Source organism: Convolutriloba macropyga, chromosome 4 (assembly GCF_964194025.1).
Source record: "Convolutriloba macropyga chromosome 4, txConMacr16.3, whole genome shotgun sequence".
Classification (NCBI taxonomy): domain Eukaryota; kingdom Metazoa; phylum Xenacoelomorpha; order Acoela; family Convolutidae; genus Convolutriloba; species Convolutriloba macropyga.
This window is the reverse complement of record NC_134471.1, coordinates 15,783,042-15,804,696: the sequence shown is the minus strand read 5'-3', so window position 1 is coordinate 15,804,696 and position 21,655 is coordinate 15,783,042. Positions and strand designations below refer to the sequence as shown.

Genomic DNA, 21,655 nt, shown 5'->3' with positions numbered 1-21,655 from the left:
AAAGTAAAACAGCAATCGTGCTAAAAAAAATTGTGTTCTTTTTTACGTGTTACTATCATTTTTTTCAAATTAAAGATCATGATACGGTGAAAGGTTATTTTGTCGAATAGTTGAAATAGCTTAAGCCAAGTTCTATTTGGAAATGACACAGCTCTCTTTCGTATACATCTTTTATCATTTGACTTGACCTAAAATTTTGTCAGTAATTGTTCAGAAACAGTTTTACATAAAAAGTGTTTGCTCTGTATTTTTTAACCTAAAATTTTTTGTCTTATCGGTTTGCGTTTTCATGAATTCATTGATAAATGAAAACAGAAGCTATCGCAGTGTTTTAGAAAATTGGTCTTGGTTTTGCAACTCGTGTAGCTTAAACAATAAAATTGTTTCGTGTAATATTTTATCAATCGTTTCATTTCTCGATCTTTTAATCAAATTCAACATCATGATAACAAAAATATCCGTTCAGGAGAGCGAGTGTCTTAAATTTTAGTGAACCAATTTCAGACTTTCCTCCTTGCTTAAATTAAATTTTGTACCAAAATTGCTCCAAGGGTTGCATATTTTATTTAAATGTAACTGACACTTTCATAACTCATGGGCAATTATTCCCAATCTTGGAAAATATTTACAACTTACAGAGAAGTATCGTTTAGTTGGACAAATAACTCTTTATGACAATTTTCATTAGTTTGTTTTGATTCAGTTTTTGGTTGTTTTCAAAAATATTTCCAAATGAAAGGTCGCGATTGATTTTGATTTGAGAGTTTTCTTTTTCCACCTTCTGTTAACATTTGGCAATTCTTTAAAATTTATATCAATATCTTCTTTTACACTTTCCTGTCTTATTGGCGAACAAATCTATTCATTCGTATCTTGTTTATTTGCAAATCTGATGTTAGCTCACGACAAATTTATGAAGAAAAGAACGGCTTTTGCTATTTTTCTATCGTTTTTGATCTTCTAAAATTGGTGCTTTCATTCTCTATTGTCAAATTCAGGACAACAGGTCAAATTTGGCATTTTGGAATTTCGGAAATTTTGGCGACTGTCGGATTTCTTTTTGATATATCAAAAAATTTGAATTTTCTGAAAGGCTGAACTTCCATATATACAAAGCAACAATTTTCATCTGGTGTTGGTGAAAAAAATATTGACTATGGAGTCGAAATTGAACCGAACCATTGCTTCAGTATTGTTCAGTTAACAAATTTATTATTGTACATAAACCAAAAAATGTGTATGAGAAACTCAATCTACTCACACGTTGTCAGAATGAGAGACAAGTGTGTTATGTGCAAAACAACTCCACTAGAGGATGATACACAGGCGAACAATTAGTTCTAACTGAAAGTGTGGATCCAACCATATTAGCTATGCTATATATATATATATATATATATATATATATATATATATTTATATATATATATATATATATATATATATATATATATATATATATATATATGTATATATATATATATATATATATATATATATATATATATATAAAAGACGCAACTTTATATTTACAAACTGGTACAAACCATTTTTGTAACTTAGGCCATTTTGATTTCAACGTTGTAAATTTTGAAACTCTAATTAGCTGTTTGTTCTAAATATTTCTAGAATTTTGTCCAGATCAGCGACTGACAGACAAAATTTGATTTTCAGAAAGATTTTCAGACAAGATAGCGAAAAAAAACTTAAGGTATTTTCGTGGGCCCACAAGTACCTCTTTCTTAGAAATTTCGGCCAGACGTACATTTTTAAAATTATGAGGCTGATGAGCTTTAAGAGGCAGGTGGTTACATATTCCTTTCTTTTCATCCGTTAAAAAAAACTTTCAGAACCACATCTCTCTTTAGTAATAGCGTCCCAAACTACTCAACTCTGTCCATTGTCAAATTTGTGGTTAAGACCAATGACAATATTTAAGCGCGCCTCTTCGATTTGAAAAATCTCAAAATATTAATCAGCCCTGATGAAGACTTGTCAAAAACAAAATCAATTCCAGGTTTGAGAGACATTGAGTCAAAATCAAGACTTCTAGAGGGCGTCAAAGTCTAACCAACCATATTAGTTGTGGAGAAACACAGGGAAACCGACCAACCCTGGATCTCTGTTCATTCATACGATGCTGACGCATACGCTAGGAATGGTCAAACCAAAGGCCTAATCGGTGCCCCTGTATTATCTAATAGTATAGTATTGGCCATACCCTTTACTAATATACTGCACAATACTCCATTAACGTTCATCTGCGAAGCAGTTGGGGAACCATAGGCGAAACCCCTCCGCTGCGAAAACTTTGGCCTGGTATGTGATTTTAACTTTGGTTAGGGACTTAACTTTGGTTACAGCTTTATTTTGTTTATGGTTTGGGTTATATCCTTAAGCTCTGGTTTTTCTAGTTTCAATTTTCACCATCAATGTGGTCGTAACTAAAGATCTAGCTCTGACGCACATGGCCCTTTTCCTTCACTACTTGGGCAATGCTATAACTTTATGTCTAAGAGCGTGTCCTTTGAACTATGGCTAAATCTATATCTATTTAAATAGTCTGCATTAATGTTATAATTTAATGGTATGTATAAGAAATTTTGCTGAATCACAAATTAAGCATGATCTTGCTTTTTAAGTATGAATAAGGATGTTTTGAGTACAGAGAGATGCTTTTTATTGTGCTGATGCTTTCTGAGAAATTTTCTATTTTTTTAAATGAATTTATATTTTATATCGGTTTATCTATATTCATACCATTACATTCGAGTTGGGAGAGTAAAGTATAGTATTTACACGAGCATTTCTCGTGTTCTTCCACCAAATGCCCGCCTATTTGCAAGCTATTACAAAATCCTCTTGGTAAATTAACATTAAGATGTTGTTTTTGTGTCTGAGCTGGTATTTACATTTCACATTAGAAGAACAATATTGAAAATCAACTTTAGATGCATTACAACCTTTACATGTATAATTATTCAAATATAAATATAATTGTGATTTATAAATCTTACAATTATTACATTGTCTAAGAGTTAAATTATTTGAAGCTTTTTAAAATCTTGTATCATTATTTCAAATTCATCGTTAAACTCTTCTTCGTCTGTGAGTGAGATCTGCTTCTTGCTTTCACTATTGGTCTTAATTTTATCAAGGATATTACTCTTACTCTTATCAATGATATTGACGTTATCAATGCTATTTTTCTTATCATTGATATTGACTTTACCAATGTGATTACTCTTACCTTACCTTTATCACTGATATTGACTTTATCAATGCTATTACTCGTATCAATGATCTTACTCTTACTCTTATCAATGAGATTACTCTTACTCTTACCAATGATGTTCCTCTTACCCATATCAATGATAATATTATTATCAATACCAATTTTAACACAAACACCGCTGAATAATTTATACTTGCAGCCACCCACTTTGTCTTCATGTTTTAAATTATAGTGAGAATCGAAGCTGAAATAGCCGCCAGATTTGTAATCAGACTCCAAACAGTTATAACCCATCATTTATGTCGCGCTAAATTTTCAATTAGATTTTTAGAACCTATAAAATCATTCAATTATCTTTTACCTGCTACATTGAAAACAGTATCACTATATCTTATATCTGATAGTTGCTCTCCTTCTGTAGCCTCATTATCGGTAATATAGTTGAGAAGATTAGTACCAAAACTTTCATTTTATCAAAATCTTCATATGTAGTGTCCCGTCCTTTTTTATTTAAAGCTTTTGTTTTTTATTTACATCATCATCCAAGAATTTGCTTAATTTGGTTTCAATTGGACGTTCGCCTCGGCTTTTGTTACAATTAGTTTTATTATTATAATTACTTTTAACACTACTGACACAATTAGCGTGGTCTATGAAGTTGGTTCGTGGGCCAGCTGTACAACCATTCAACGGGCTGGTCTTAGCTGAAGATCCAACATTGGCTGTGTTAATATTCCATGTATTGGTCTTTGCCAAAGATCCAGGATTAGCTGTACCGCCATTCCCTGGGCTAGTTTTTGTTGATGTTAAACCATTCCATGGGTCAGCAAAGCTAACACCATAATTTTTATCCGCTATGCTTCCCAGGTCACTAACAAAATCTTCTATTTCATCTTATTCACCATGACAGCCCTCAGATCTAACATTGATCATTGCATTTGTTCCTTTTAATAAAGTACATGCACTGTTAGCTATATTGAGATTTGAGTTTTTTCAAAAATAAAAAAGAGTTACCTTCTCCTTGTGATTCGCCCAAAGAAATTCATATTTTTTTATGTGAAAGCTAAAGAACCAGATATCAATGAGTAATTTTGTAGAGACAGACATAATAATTGTGATATGTATTATCTCAGTCAAAATCTATTTTCATTAGATGGACAAAAAGTATGAGAAAACTGTAATATTTCTGTAAGAGGTAATGTACGTCAATCATTACATAGAGACTTCTTTAAAGAGTATGAAATTAGTTATGAAGATTTTGCTAAATATGTAATAAATTACGGAAAGATCCTTATAATTACATTTTCAGCGGTATATCTAAAATAGAAAAGACTAATGGTAACTTAAGAACTAATTGGCATAGGAGAGTTTTATAGTCTTTCTATAATTATAACCATAGTTAGAGTATTGGCTAAAACTATACTTTATCTATAACTCTAACTATGACGAAGCCTATATCTATAACTATAGCTAAGACAGACTATAACTAAAACTATATCTGTGACTATATATATAACTAATGTATTGACTACAACTATATCTATAACTATAACCTTAACTAGACGGGTCTTCGACCAGCTGAATACGTCAGATTTAAAGTGAAACTTAATATATCGCCATTAAAATCGATCGGTCTGCCTTGCTGATCTCTACTGTATATATATATATATATATATATATATATATATATATATATATATATATATATATATATTCTATTCTTTCTTTATTAAAAATTTTGATATAACACTTTAGTTGTATAATATTTATCAAGTAGCCCGGTGGTTCTATTACACTAAAAGTATATGGTATGTTTGTGTTATTGACATTATCTTTGACACCAGGTTATAACATTACAATGAATGTTGATAGTATTTAAACGCATAATATCAATAAACTTTTGAGATATGTATATACCTGGTTTAGGTTATTGAGTTTCCTTCATTAAAAATTTTGCGCTCTGTTTTATTTCTATTATAAATTTCATTGTTTTCCAGTCTGGTTATATTAAAACATTACCTTCAGCTTCGTCTTATTTTAATTCTGCTGTTTCAGATAAATCATATGCGCCTGATGAAATAGCTGGAAACAATTTTGGAGCATAGATAACAGTAGAACTAGAATTATCATCTAAAAGTTGATTACTCCTTATATTCAAATTAAACACAGAATTATAAACTGATAATCTAATAAAAACTAATTTTTTTGTAATAAGTAAAAGCTTACAAAATTTAAATCGTTCTGTTCGCTTTACCATTCTTAAATTAAGTGTATGCTGTTCTTTAATTTCAATTACACCTTTATACATCTTTTGTAGTTCGTATAATATAAGGCTGTCAGTCTTTTTTATTATTCAATTAAAAAAGTAGTTATAATAATAGCTAGAGAAATAACTAAGATAATAGCTATATAAATAAATATAATAATAGTTATAATATTGGCTAGAGTAATAGATATAAAAATAGCTATTGTAATTTTTAGAGTAATAGATATTGTAGTAGCTATAAAAATAGCTATAGTAAAAACTAGAGTATTAGCTATAGTAATAGCTCATTAGATGACACATAATTAATGTTTTGTAGTATAAAAATGAATTTCGAAATAAATAGACAATATATGTATAATAATGAAATGCACAAAAATAAAGATAAAAGTTACAAACCAAATGATCTACCAATAAAGAATACAGTTAAAAATAATAGTAAAATTTTAACTAATGGAAGAGAGAATCCTGTAAAGGTATATGATTCTTATTTAGAGATATAGATTATGGTTTCAGATCAAGCTAGTGCATTATTATCAAATTGTGACAATGTTAGATTAATAAACTATGGTGTTTTAGTGCCAATTAGTTCTAATAGACTAGAAACTTTTTAATGGTAAAACAAATGAATATATAGATCCTTGCCATCTCAATCTATTATCGTATAAACTACTAACCAGTATTGATAAAAAATATGAAGTGATTTGTTAGAAATCAACAAGAAAGAGATAGTCAATTGAAAAACGATCATTTAGATGCACAAAAAGATCATATGTAAATGATGGTTAAGATAAAAGATCTTCTGGGTTAATAAATGATTTAGAAAACATTATATGTGGTATAGGTTTTATGTTAATACTTAGGAGAAATGATAATGCATTATTTAGAGTTAATATTTTAGAGTTTTTTAGAGCATTATTTAGAGTTAACGCCAGGGCTGGTGAACTTGCGAATGATTGTAATAAAGAAATTAGAGATATGTCTTGGTGTGTAGCTTTTATTGATCCTAGTAATGATATTAGACTAACTGTACAGAAAGGATTAAGTAAAAAGAACAACATAGACTTTTGTTTCTATGGAAGAAAGACATTTTATAAGAATGAACCAGATGCTAATAACTTCTTTTTTCATATCGGCGTTGAGAGTGCCTTTGAAGTACCTCAATATGCTACTGTAACTTTTAAGATTAAAAATGTTAATGGGCAAACAAATGATGGTAGTATATTCAGTGATATTGATGCAACTGAGTGTTATTGTAAGATTGGTAGTATAAACTATCCTGACGATAGAATGAACACCAATTATTGTAATAAAAATTACAATGCAACAATTACAACAATACAACAATTATAATTTTAAATAGAAATTATACTGTAATACTAGATTTTACTAAACCATATATAAATCATAGAACATTTAAAAAAGTTATGATATATATATATATATATATATATATATATAGATATATATATATATATATATATATATATATATATATATATATATATATTTATACTAGATATCAAAAAAGTCATAGAGGAGCACAAGCAATAAAACTTTATTTCAAATTTGCTCCTGCTGTTGCTGATATTGTATGTCATGCATTAGTGCTAACGAGAAAAATTATCAGTGTTATTAGTGATAGTAGCAAGATGATTGATATAGTATCTTAGTTATGGTTATAGTTATGACTAAGGCTCTAGTTATAGTTATGGTGAGAGCTAATAATCTAGTTATAGTTATGATTATGAGTAATGCCATAGACATAGTTATGGTTATGACCAATGCTCTAGTTATAGTTATAGCTAATAATCTAATTGTGGTTAATATTATATCTAAAACTCTAGTTATAGTTATAATTATAGTTAATACTCTATTTATTGATATATCTGAAACTCTAGCTATGTTTAATATTATATATAGTTAGAGATTTGATCAGATTTGTTTTATTTGCTTTAGATAGGCTTTTACTCTCAACCCTAGTCTTAGGTTTAGGCTTAGGTTGAGGCTTAGGCTTAACAATAAAAACGGTGGAATTTACACATTCTCTTGTTTTATATATAGAAATATGAGTCATTTCCAATAGTTTATTTTTAAATCACTTCGTGTTGTATGTAGACATTATAGTGGCAGCTAAAGGCATTACTGTTTCAGCTAAAGGTACTAAGATGTTAAAGGGTTCTTGTACTAAACGTAACAGAAATAAATCTATGACAATATCTGTTGCTTTATCAGCTACAAATGAATTAATTGTTTTTGCAACAACTGGAAAAGGTAAAAAAGTAGTACAAAAAGGAAGAGGTTTATATTTAAGATAAAGAAGGGTTAAGGCACAAAGAAGGGTTATTTTTAGCTGAGCTTTAACAATGACTATTAATATTTCTATATCTATATCTATTTATTTAGCTTTAGCTTTAGCATTGACTACAGCTTTGGCTTTCGTTTTAGCTTCAACTAAGACTATGGTTGTAGCCTTAGCTTTAGTCTGAGCTTTGGCTCTACCATGGCAATGACTAAGACATAATAATCACCTTTGAATAATAAAACTAGTATTATTTTTACTAAAAAGTTATTATTGCTCAATAATTATAGCTTTAGTTTAAAAAAATATTCAACTTTATTTTCCTATTTTTCTTATAGCCTTCATATACTTTAACTAATTCGTTATATTCATCATTATCTATCTCATTTTTTTTCATTGATTTAAAATAAAGTTTATTAAATTTATCACTAAACTGTTTAGCTGGAATATACATTTGAGAATACATTATAAATTTTTTCTTAGTTTGTATTAAGTGTTTTTGATAATGAACCACATATTGTAGCAGTAGCAACAGCCTCTGGTACAGAATAAGGTACTTCTATACCAGTTAAAGCAACTAATGTTGTTTTTGCTGTTGTTGCTATAGACGATAGTGCTATTTCAGTTACCTCAGCTATTTTAATATAATTTCTATAGGTGCTTAGGTTTTTATTATAGTTTTGAGTTTCAGTTAAATAGCATTTTTTAATATTATTTATAATGTTAATATTATTCAATTTATCTTTGGCTAGGATTTTGACTTTTATGTGTTGTTCATTGGTCTCTGACCACGCTATAACGCTCGTCTCTATATAACTTATCAATATAAACTTCAATGGGAAAACTATCAATATAACTATCAATAATTTCCTTACTTATATCCTCATGATCAAAATAATAATGCATTGCTAGTCCCGCTTGTTCTTTGTTGTCTACTAGTTTGCTTTCTATAACAATGCTATCATTTATTGTATTGTTGTACATTGCAAAGTATATTTTTATCATTTTCTCGAAAGCTTTGGTCAGTTTTGGTACGTCATGAGCATTATGGGACACTCATTTCTTTAAAAAATTTTGCCAATGTGTCATTGTGTGACTTGAAAAATACTATTTGTGTTTTGGTCGTACTTAAAGCCCTAATGCGGCTTTTTGCAAAGATTTATTCACCTGTGGCAGTATTTTGAATTTTGACCTTATCTGCAATTCTGAAGCTTTTGAATTCTGTTTTCAGTGCATTTCTCAATTTTATCACAAATATTGGGTTCTCAGGGTTGATTTCGTTTTCCCTGCTTTTCTGAACCACCATGCATTTTTTTTGTGTCTTTTTTTCCTCATTGGTCATGGGATCGTTTATGTTTCTTAATTTTCTTTTTTTATCAGCATTATTTGACTGGTTTGGAAGTTCGTAGGTTCAATTGCGGCTGACTTGCCAGTTGTTTTGGGGATCATATTGGTCCTGTTGTTCTCGCATTGGTGAAAATGGCGGAGATGATATCGGTTTCTGTTGTTCTACTGGATTGCAATGTTGTAGTGTTGGTTGTTGGCTTGATGAAGATGGTAATTGCATGTGAGAAGCAGCGAGGATGATTACACTTGGGATGGTTTGCTCATTTTGTGACTTTTATGGTTGAGGAACGGACGTAACTTTAAACAAAACTCAGGAAGTTTTTCGTCAAATTGGGAGTTTGGGCTACTTTAGAGATATGGTACGCAAAGATTGCGTCATTGCAATATACCATGGACGTTTAATTTTATTCAAGGAATGAACAACGCATGAACAATTCACTCCTAACCAAAGACCTGAAAGTCAAGAAAGCTACCTCTGCCTCTACAAGATTGGATCAAAAAAAAAGAAAATTTGAGTCTACTGTGCGCAGCTTGGAGCCGCAAAAGATCGGTGAAGTGAAAATTGTTGAGTGGCGGTGTTAAGAAAAATACATAACTCAGACGATATGTGGACCTAGAGAATTACATCATTAACAAAATTAGGGACCAGGCGTATAACAACTAATACCTAGAAACCAGCGGACATAATCTCCATGAGACGCCTCCTTTGGTGAAATTGATGTATATCAGACGCTTATGTCCCAACTTAGCTAGACGAAACTGCAAATGAGGTATCCATACGAACACTTCAAAGCAGTTTTTCAAGAACAGCAACAGGCTTTCTCAGGCTTCATAGAAAACATCATCAATCTGCCTGAAAAAGTGTTTGAAGGAATCATCGAGGGAAACTGGGTCGGGATGGTCTTTCACGAAAATGTCTCGGTATGCAAAAAAACAATGAGCTCATCGGAGAAAAAATGATCACAGTTGAAAAACGAAGAAGACGAAAAATTAATGTAAAGCAATGCAACTCAAAACCAAATTCACTCGATGGTTGTTTTAGTTACTGTATCTCTAAGGAAGTAAGAAAACCCAATTCTAAACCCGGAGAGAAAGCTCAAAACGTGAAACCAGCATCAGATGTGACACAACTTGAAACTTTTTTGGCTTAGCAAATTTTTATATCTGAGAAGAAAAAGATGTTAGCTTTGCACGAGAGGCTATCCTTTGTCCCAAACGTCAAATTATAATGCAAAAATAAACAATTAAAAGGTTTTTTAAATATCAAAAATAAGTTACGTGCTAATTTACTGGTCCACTTTGATATCAAAAAAGAGAAAGCAAGCTTGACAATCGGAAAACACAGCGGCAAAAGTGGTAACAGGGTCTTTTCAAAAGAAAGACATTTTGAATGTACATCTGCTGGAAATTTTCTTACGCTGAAAAGAATTACTCCAATCCAAAGGCCACTTGCCAATCTTTTCGTGGCCACAAGGTTGAAAAATTACTGCTCGGAAGCCGGTTCTCTCTGGAGATTGAACACAAATCCCTCGACTTGCGCCAGACAAATAAATCTTCAAAACAGCATTAGGTAGAATCAAGAGATCAACAAGAGTGATGAAGAGACTCGACAAGGAATTGAAGTACACATCTCGAGAGAAAATTCTCAATGATGATTCCTGAGCAAACCTTCACAAAGATCGAAATTGCTAAGCTTCTAATAACTAATATTTCATACAGTCCGAGTTTATTCAGGTAAAAATAAAAACTGAGCATCAATCAATTTGACTACTCCAAGATGTGCCGGTAGGAATAAAGATCCTCAACCGAAAATAGTGCTTCGAAACAGATAAAAATAATTAAACAACAGAAAAAATGCTATTAATAATCTATTAGAGAAATATCATTAGTGGTCATTCAAACAAGACTCAGATTTGTTGTATTGAGAAACATCACAAGTTCCACTGGGAAAAAACAGCAAAAATGAAAATCCGAATAAAGGCATGCAGGCATCAGTTTCGATAAATATTTTGTGTTAGATGGTTTATAAAATGCGAACAAAACAGGCCTAGGTGAGGAAATTCAGCTTGAAGTTGACCAGAAGCAGAACTTTGGGAAATACTTCATCTAGACCAGGTCTATGTAAAAATTAATGACCAATCTTGGTAATTGTAAAACAAGATCCGATTGATTGGTATAAAGCTTTCGCTGTTCGGAATGGAAATTCAAAAATAATAAACTTGTACTTAGATCACGTCTTTGTCAAATTTAACGTAGAAAAAATTTTAAATTTACAAAATGTAATGGTCTTGAGGATTTGGCAGCAAATTAAAACAATACTTTTAATCACTGGATACGTAGAGCACACGGAGTTAAGGAGTAAACAGTTCAAAAACAAAAAAGAAGACCTGATCATGGATTTCAAATCATGAGAGTGTGTCATTTGAAGTTTTTTATAGTGACCCCTCGAAGAAACACCAAAATACCTCAAAAAGAATGTGCAGAAATTCTGTAAATCTTCTACTGAAAAGTAAAGTGAGATTTTCTGTGGTCACAAGTTCTGATTTTTTGTGAATCAGTCCTCCTCAAAGTGACAAGCAGTTCACCAAATGATCCAGCTAATTTCACAATCCACAAAAAAATGATCACCTCTTTCATTCAACTGCGGAGTTCGGACGAGACGGTGGTTGTTGGTATGTATGTCATAGCATGAGAAGTTACCAAAAACTATTGAAAACTGATTTGCTGACCGAAGAAAACACTTTATCTTGCATTGAAAATGACTTAAAACAACAGTAAGAACAATCGGGCCACCACAAAAAAATTAAAAATAAAGGAGTTTGATGAAAACTTTCATTTCTCAGCAATCAAAATCCTCGTTTTTATCTCCACTTCCTATTTCCACGTGATCAAAAAAAATCTGTATTTGAAATCAAACACTACGAAATATTACAACAAAACGGAGTGTTATATATCATCTTTTTCAACTTCCGCATTTCGTATTGTTCTTCATCAATGAGTTGTTCTACTTTGCGTTCATCTGGTGAAAAACAATATATAAAAAAGATAGCAATAACTCTATTCATCAGATGACAATGATTGGAACAATGTGCCTTGTGTTTCAACGTGTAAACAATTTAACACAGAGGACATAAATAGACAAATAGGATGAGTTCTGATTCCAGAAGCGGTAATTGATCAGGGTCGCCTAGATTAATGAACGCAAAAGCATCCCCTGCGCCTGGAAACAGTGACTGTAACTTCGCAAAGCAAATTGCTTGTGTGTTTTTTGAAAGTTGCCGATATTCATCAAAGGAGCGGTTGCGAGAGAAATGAATGACATCCCAACTTCTGCGTGGCTATTGTAGTGGAGGCAATACTTCCGTTAATCGGCCTCCACATCGAATATGTACGCTCTCTTTTTAGCCATATTAATGGGAAACGCAGATGACACCGACCAAAAGACAGCTACATCAAATGCAGCAAGTTTGACTGTTTCCATGTGGGGCCAAGGATGTCTCTTGGGCATTATTGAATTTCCGAGATAGGATATTTTTCAACTACTAGTAAAAAGTTCGCCGATGAGCTAACAGATACTGTTGTATATCGAGTCTAGTCGTGTCTGAGTTTTGGTGGTTGTCAACCCTGACACACACTGGCATGATTTTAATAAATGTTTAGATCTCTAACTCTTCAAAATGTGTATTTATTTTAAGTTCCCCAATCCGAGACACCAAATCTATTTTTTGAGGTAGTTCTATACCCCAGAGGTGTCATCTAAAAAAAAAAAAACACTGAATTTCCAAATGAGTATAAACAGGTCAAGGAGCCTAAACATAACACAGATGGCAGCGTAAAGATATAACATAAGTAATAAATAACAGGTAAAAGATTTTCTTCTCCAGGTAGAAGAAACAAATTATACAAACTCAAAAATGAAGCGTTATTTAAATTTAAAAGCTTTCCAAGAAACATTGCCGACAATGTTTCCCATTGGGTCCTTCTGAAATTGTTGGAAAAAGTAGTTCTTGAAGACTTTTTTAACCCGCCTGTTTGATTCATTCCCTTTTAAGTATTTTTCAAGACAATTATTAATTGATAAGCCTTTTCGGATAATACTTTTGTCCAACCATGATGTTTTTGACCTCTCTTCAAGAAAAATAGTTTTCGTCCTTGAATGTCTGTAGAACTTATAGGTTGGCAAGCTAAGTCCTGTTATTCTTCGGAAGGCAGGCTTCTTAAATGTCAAGAGTTGATTGACATACATTGCTGTTCTGTATTCAAGTAGTTGTTTAATTGGCAGTATATAGTTATCTAGTTTGATACTAAGTGATGAACTGTTAAATCGTTGAACATAACAAGCTTTAACTGCCCAATTGAGTTGCTTTTCTAAGGTTGTCAGAAGATTTTTTGAAATTGACGAAAGCAAAACAGCTGAGTACTGGAGATGACTAATAACAAGAGAATTCAGTAGGATTTTGCGCAAATGGTATGGTACTACGTTTCTCAGGACGTAAAGTGTTTTTATTCCTTGCGCCATCTTGCTGAGTATTTGTTTAACTTGTTGTTGGTACATCAATTTTTTGTCCAAAATTACTCCGAGATATTTCACATTCTCAACTTCTTTTATTATATGGTTGTCAACTTTAATAGACTCTGCTGCGGAAGAAGTGCCAAAGACAATGAACTCAGTTTTTTCTGAATTCAGTTTTAAAGAATGGTATGAAAAATAGTCAACAAGCGAAGAAATTGATTTCTCTAAATGCAGCTTGCAATCAGTAATTTTTTTGCCGAAAGTATAAACAACTGCATCATCAGCGTATTGGATTAAACTGCAGTTGATGAAATTTGGTAGATCATTTACATATAGGTTGAATAGGAGTGGTCCTAAAACTGTGCCTTGTGGAACTCCTTGCCTAACCTCCAGCCAGTCAGATTCAGCTTCTGGTATCACTACTCTTTGATGTCGGTTAGTGAGGTAACTCTTAATGAAAAGGATAGCCGAAGAAGAGAAACCAAGGTGTTTAAGTTTTTCTAGTAAAACTGAGTGGTCGATTGAATCAAAAGCTTTTGACAAATCTAAAAACGCCGCAGTGACCACTTTTTTTTCATCAAGTTTCTGTCTTACAGTTTCTGTCAGATATACAAGAGCATCAATTGTTGAAAATTTTTTCCTGAATCCAAACTGTGTTTTGGATAGGAGGTTGTATTTTGATAGGTGTTCCTCTATTTGATCTTTGATTAAAATCTCAAGAACTTTTGACAAAGCAGGCGTTATAGAAATAGGCCTATAATTCAGCGGGTTTTCAGTGTCTCCTTTTTTGTGGATAGGTGTAATATTTGCCAATTTCAGTAGAGAAGGAAATTTGTTTTGTTTAAGAAATCCGTTGAAGAGAAAACATAACGGCTCTGCTAAAATATGAGCACCATCTTTTAATGCCCAAGCCGGAATAGTTGAAGGACCCAATGGTTTGTTTTTATTGAGGTTGTTGAGAGCTTTACGACACTCAAATGCGGTAAAGAAACGAAACGAGAACAAATTAGGGTTGATCTGCTGAAAGTTTTGTTTAATGGTTGGTTTATTTAAAAGAAATTCACCAAGTTTACTAAATTTATAGTTAAGCAAATTCGCTATTTTTTTGCTGTCGGTTATTACATCCTCAAAGCAGTTTTTCAAAGAGAGAATTTTAGTTCCTGTTCTAGATTTATTTCTGACTTCGTTGATCAGATTCCATTGTTTCCTGGAGCTGTTAGCAGACTCAATCAATTGTGTTTGGAAGCGTTCATAATCTTTCAGATACTCTTTACTCGTCAGATTTTTTAGTTTTAGGAAATTATCAAAATTTTCTGATAGTAGAAATTCGTTCCTCTTTTTATTGAGGCATTTTGTTGCGTTTGAGACAAACTTATCTGCAAGTGAAAAATTAGGTTTGTTGTTCCGTATAAAAATTTTTCTGATTGGTGCATGTAATCTGATTACATTTGCAATCAGACTTTCAAAACGTGAGAACATTTCTTCGATATCATTAGATTCATAGATGAGGCTCCAGTTAATGTAATTTAAAGAATTTCTGAATTTGTGGGGATCATAATTACGCTTATCAAATATCAGTTTCCTGAGTGGTTTTTGTTTTTGAGTCAGCGTGAAATCAGTGAATAGAATTTGTGCAAGATGATCGCTTTTGATAGGAGAGTCGAATACATAATAGTATTTCCCTCTCAGCCCATTATCAGTTATGATATAATCTAATAAACTGCAGCTACCGTTCTGGTGCCTGGTTGCAGTTCTTGAATTCATCAAGTGCAAGTCGTAAGGTAGAATAATTGTATCCAGTTTCTGTTTTTCTTTGTTGTTCAAGTAATTAATGTTGTAATCTCCTATTAGGCATATTGATTTATTTTCAGTGGAAGCCTTATCGATGCATAAAGCCAATTCATCCAAAAACTGTGAACAAAATTGTTTATTTGGATTGTAAGAAATATTAATCAAGATACTTTTGTGAGAGGATAATTTGCATTCAACCCATAAACTTTCAAAAATTTTGGACATGTTGTTAAGGTCTTTCCTGATTTTCGAATTGCAAAATTTGGGTACTAATAATAACAATCCTCCTCCTTTTTTATCCTGTCGATCACATCTGTGGATATCAAACTGATAGGGATTAGGGTTATGAAAAATATTACTATCAATACTGGTCAACCAGGTTTCTGTTAAACCGTAAATACAATTTGGACCGATGTCATTGAGTAAACTCTTCAACTGTAGCTGTTTTTTCTGGATACTTTGACAGTTAGCATGCACAATTTTCAGCTGCATGGGCCATTTTTTACATTTTGTGTGTATACTATTTAAGGTTTCCAAAGGCCCTGGGTTTCTTTCAACAACATCCCCGTGAATTAACATAAGTATGTGAACATATAGAAGGAAAAAGAGCCCAGATGAGAAAAAACATACAAAGCCGAAAACTTTCAGCAGGTCAACTTTTATCAAACACAAATCAAGTTTTTTTAATTTAGAATTGTAAGTGAGGCTCAGTGGCGTGGGAAAGTTTAAAACCACTGTTTGCCTCGTCAAAAAATAATAACATAAATTTATCAGAATTACAGCTTTCAACATTATACTCAGTTATTGATGTCAAACCGCTCGTGCCTAATGAATCAAACAAACTATCAAAATGTTTCCATTTATTTCATCTAAAAGTCAAGGTTTGACCACAGTTAATATGGATGATAGCGATTAAATGATAGGTTGTTGTTTGGAGGCTGTGAAAAGTAGCGTTGCTGATAATTAGAGAATTTATTTTGCATTTTATAAGAAGCGTTAGATGTTACTTTACTAAAGTCAATAACCCCATTTGAGGTTTTTAATAGGTATCCCAGCAGTATGTTTTTCAGGAATGGTATTCCCAACTTATAATTTAAATGCACATTGTCATGGTACAATTGGTTGAAATGTGTGATGCGTGGATTGTATGTTGAAACACTTCGAATAATATCATTTAGCTTAAGCACTACAATTGCATTATCAACATTCCCATAAGTATTATTTAGCAAATCATTAAAGACTGCAATTTTTTCATTTTTATCACTGTTTATAGGTATCTCCCTAAAAGGAGGAATTTCACACAGCACCATTGAATCGGGAGTAAATTTTTCCATGCATTTATCAACCAGTTTTTGATAGTCCGCAAACAAATCTTTACCATTTTTGGAAGATTTTGAAACGCTATTAGTCCCATCCTGCAAAATTAGGGTTTTTAGTTTTTTTGATTCATACTTGTCAACAACTTTTAATTTTTCAAGCGTCGTGGAACCCCGGTATGCATGAATTGCAACGTCCAGTGGAATACTTGCATCATCATACAGCTTTGCTATTATGCTACTACCCAAAACACAATTCTCCTGCAAAGTCGTGAAATCATTTTTTTTGAAATCTCTGACCTGTTCCTGGAACAAACCAAAACCATTGGGGGATGATGCTGACTGTTTCTCAGAGTTGTTGCCTTGTTCTCCTCCAAGGCAGGGATGAGCATCAATTTTCGTTTTGAGTCCCGTTAACACTTGTTCAATAAATAAATCTTTTCGATGTAATTTATTAGACAAATCAACATAAAGTTTGTAGGAAGTATCTTTATTTAGCTGTTTCCATTCATCAAGAGTTAGCAGGTTGGGAACTTGACAGCTGCTATCTATATTCATTGCTTTAATCTTCACAAGAAATGTTTTATGTAAAGGAAACTGAGAGAATTTGTTCAATTCAATGTGCACGAAACGATTTTGTGTATTCAAAAAAAGAGCATTTAAAGGTCAACTGTTTGAATCAACTGCAATCTGAGGCCCCAGAGCTGAAATTGGGGAGCAAGCAGCCATGCTCCAGCTTGTCAAACAGACAGTGAGAAGTCGAGTGTATTGTCGTTCAGAATCGAAAGTCGTTGTGAGACATCAAAGCATTCCGTTATCACGAGCATCTTTTATTGTCTTCTGAACAAAGTTTGTTGATACTAAGCTGGCGTAAAACTCCGGGAAACTGTTTCATTTTTGAGCTGTGTTTGGTTATCATTGAAATAAATTTTTCGGAGAAAACAGCAGAAACATCGTAAGATGGCTTAGCTGGTCCTGGCATAGGAAAGCTTGATAGGGTATGGTTAATTTGAGTATGGTTGATTGACTCCAAGATTTTTTTGGAAAAACAGAACCATGGAGGTCTCGAGTTATTAGTTATAAAATCTTTTTTCATGCTTGATGGGCAGTTTGGCATCGCAGGGAATTCAACGGTTTGGGCCCCAATGCAGTGGACTGAGATACTTAGGGCCCACTGCGGGTCATCGAGAGAGTCAAATTCATCAAGAAATACGATTGTTCCACCCATCTTTTGGTAAAATCCAAACGAACTCTCGGGATCTCATTGTAGCTCCAGGTACCTCATGACACATGATAATCTTTCATTTTATTCTTTCATCAATTCTGCCTAAATCCATTGTAGACAACAATTCTCACTTGTCGGCCTTGTGGTAGAGGCCGCAATAGGGCCCGAGTTCGCATTATAGATTCTACAATTTAATTAGACCGTCTTCTCAGCCTAGCAGGACATCGTTTTCTATGTACGAGGAATTTTGATTTAGATTTGACATCAATTCATAAACTTTCTCCTTAATGGAGAAGAGAGTCGGAGAAGAAAACAGTGGAACAATTTAACAGCCTTGGAGGTTTCTACATTCATTTCGTGATGATAACAAATTTCTCACAAAAAAACTGGCTGTATTGCAAATGGAAGACAAGCATTGAGTTACCAACGTCTTTCAGCATTTCGCTGCGTTTTATCGAATTGAATGCATTGCCTAAATCAATTTCCTAAACGTATGGGGATATTGACGATGTGATCACTTTTTCATAAGAACACATAGAAGAATGTATGAGGGCTTTAGCTCCACGTTTTTCAGGAAAATCTTTTTGCTGGCGTTTGAAAAGGACTATTATTTCTGACTTTCGTTTCACATTCGGCTATCAGCCTCCTCAAGTCTTTCAGATAGAGATGCACTGCGTGGTGCTTTTGAAACAAATTCGGAAAGTTCTCGAGGGGTCCTGTGTTTTCTGGCTCAGGTAGTACTCTCAAAGAATTTTCCGATCGGTCTCATGCGTTACACTGCACCGCATACAAACAAAAATTGAGTAACAAAATTGGATGACCAGCCACTGTAGATTCGGAATACGAGAATAACTGTTCTCTGACTTTTTCTTCTTCAAAATGAAACATTGTGATGAAACATTATGAACTACACTAGGCTTTCCTTCACTGGACTGTTTTTTTAGAGCATTAAGATTTTCCTTGTTGACTAGTGCAAAAACCTATGAAGGTTTTGTACGCTTGATAAACTTTTCAAAACTGGTATCATTCTATCGTTTTGACTTCTCCATAGTGTTGTGACTTAATCTCTGTAAAATAACATGATAAAAAATTTTAAAAAAGATGGCATGTGCAAGTCTGTGCGTATCACGGAATTTTCCAACATGCCTCTCAAAAACGCAAAAACAATGTTTAAGTTCTGTCGGAGAAAACGTTGGGTGTATCCGAAAGCAATTTTTTGCATTAGAGAAAGTTTCTTGTGCTGTTTGAACCAAAAACATGCCGGCCTCTTAAAACAGACAAAAAACAATAACTTCTCAGTCTAGAAGGATAGGCGTAGCACACTTTGAAACACTAAGAGACAAAAAAAATAATACAAACGGACACACACCGTAGAGATTATACAAATTCACCGACACCAAGAAAAAATTTTCCAAAATTTTCTTCGTGACAATTGGTCAAGACTCAAGGTTCGCAACTGTTAATTTAGGTCTTCTGTTTCTTTTTCTTTTTTAAAGGCTAGATGTGCACTTTTTGAGGCAGCTCTTTTGGTGAGTTAAATTTTGATTTTAATGATTGAAATATTTTTTTATCATTTTCTCGAAAGCTTTGGTCAGTTTTGGTACGTCATGAGCATCATGGGACACTCATTTATTTAAAAAATTTTGCCAATGTGTCATTGTGTGACTTTAAAAAAAATTATTTGGTTTTTGGTCGTACTTAATGCCCCAATTTGTAGCAAATAAAATGCAATTTTTCTAAATATTTACGATTGCTGACGGTTTTTGCGCTCCAGCTGTTCTTTTAGCCAACATTTAAGGATCCACAGCTCTCAGAGTAGCTATCTTTCTCTCTATTACAAAAACACACCCCACATATTACAATACGCACATATATATTTACGCCCACACGATCGCGCGCGCACATACAAAGAAAAGTTTCAATGATTTTACTATTGCATCTTCCCTTTACTCAATTGTCATCGCTCCTCGTCTAAGTTATTCTATCTTGGAAAAATTAAGTTTGGGCTTCCTTAAGCAATTGTCTCGGTACTGCTAAAACTGGCATCGGAAATTGAAGTGAACACTTTGAGATTTCTGCAAGTTTTCATTTTTGAGGGTTCTTGAGCATAAAGGGTTAGTTGTTTTTCTTAAAATCTACGAAAATAGAAAAATCGGACTTTTGGTTTGCGTAATTTTGAAGATTCAATTTTAATATATTAATAATAAAATTTATTAGTTTTTCTGATAGTTTTTGCCTGAGCAAAAAATCACAGAAGTGTTCAACGGGATTTGATAAAATACGCTTTTGGCAATTGACAAATATAAGCAGCAATTTATTCCAAATATTAGTTTTTTGTCATATTTTCCGAAAGTTTTTGCATTCTGCCTCCTCTTGTGACTATTATTTAAAGGAACTCAATTCATCGCACTACCTCGCTCTTTCTTCTGTCTCATACGCATTCATACCACACAGATTTCACTCACGTGGACACACATACGTACACCCACACAAACTCAATCACACACTCACCACACTCTATCACTCTCTTTCACACACAAACACAGACACATACAAAAGCCTACAAAGACAAAGCTCGCAAAAAGCTCGTCACAATTTTTTTAAAGATTTTCTTTTTGGCATCTGATGTTAATAACGCATCAATACAATTCAATTAGGTCCTTAAAATAATTAATCCAAATTTTCTGAGAAAAAAATTAACATTGATTTTTTTTTGAAATTTTTGGTCAAATGATTAAAATTGTTAGTTATTAAGGGTTCAAACTCTAAAAAATTAATGGTTACAAATCTCCATTTAACCTAACTTTTTCACTTAAAATTTGTTCAAAGTCTAAAGAACTACTGGTTACAATTCTTTTTTTAATCTAACTAACTTTACAACAAGTCGCCCAGCAATGTTTTTTGTTTCTTTTGATTTTTTCCTTCGAAATTTCAGAGCGTCCTCCTTTCTTATATAATTTCTTATATAATTCAAAACCAGATCATGAGGGCTACAAAATGGTGTTTTCTCCTTTTTCCATACGGTGCGTAAACCAAAAGTGCAAAACTGACAGGTGAAATAAGCCAGCCTTGCATTTATATTCCCCCGTTTTGAAAAAATTGTTGGAACAATAATCGCTGCTTTGACTGAAGGATTAATAGCGGTCAGACAAAATTTGTCGATAATAAGCCGTTTTTTGAGCTATTTGTTGGTGACTGCCCTAAACATTACCGATGTGCTTGCTCTAAGCTTTCTTGTTTTTCTAAATTATGTTTTTTATAACCCAGACTTATCTAAAATAAAGTTCACTTATCAATGAAACTTGAGTGCTGGGTCTTGCATAGGTTCTACCTGCCGGTTCTCTCCAAGTTGCACAAGTATCATGGAATCAGCATATTGTGGCTGCTTCATGTAGATATCATTGCGTTGAAAAGAACAAATTTACTTTCGGTCGGTTCAAAGTGGCATCTGGTAAATGCGAGTGTCTTCAACTGCAAACCACAGAGAGGGGAGAAAAACTTATGGACGCCGCCAAAAATATAGAGAGTGTCTACTTCTATCAGAGTTAGTTCTTGAAAACAATTTTTGGATCTATTCTGTTTTACCCCCCCCCCCCCCACCAGCTTAGTGGGCTTATATCTTTTACGTGCTAATTTTTTACATAGAAACGTGCTATATAACAA

General features: G+C 32.9%; 1 protein-coding gene across 1 annotated transcript in view; it reads left to right on the top strand.

Annotated features, from left to right (window-relative positions):
• The first annotated feature begins 4,053 nt into the window (after positions 1–4,053).
• LOC142338276 (uncharacterized) overlaps positions 4,054–21,655 on the top strand; it is a 46,518-nt gene continuing 28,916 nt past the window's right edge. The window contains exons 1-2 of the mRNA XM_075387954.1: positions 4,054–4,102; positions 21,317–21,536. Of these exons, the coding sequence (XP_075244069.1) occupies positions 21,494–21,536 (43 nt within the window). The 5' untranslated portion in view covers positions 4,054–4,102; positions 21,317–21,493. The remainder of the gene's footprint in view (positions 4,103–21,316; positions 21,537–21,655) is intronic.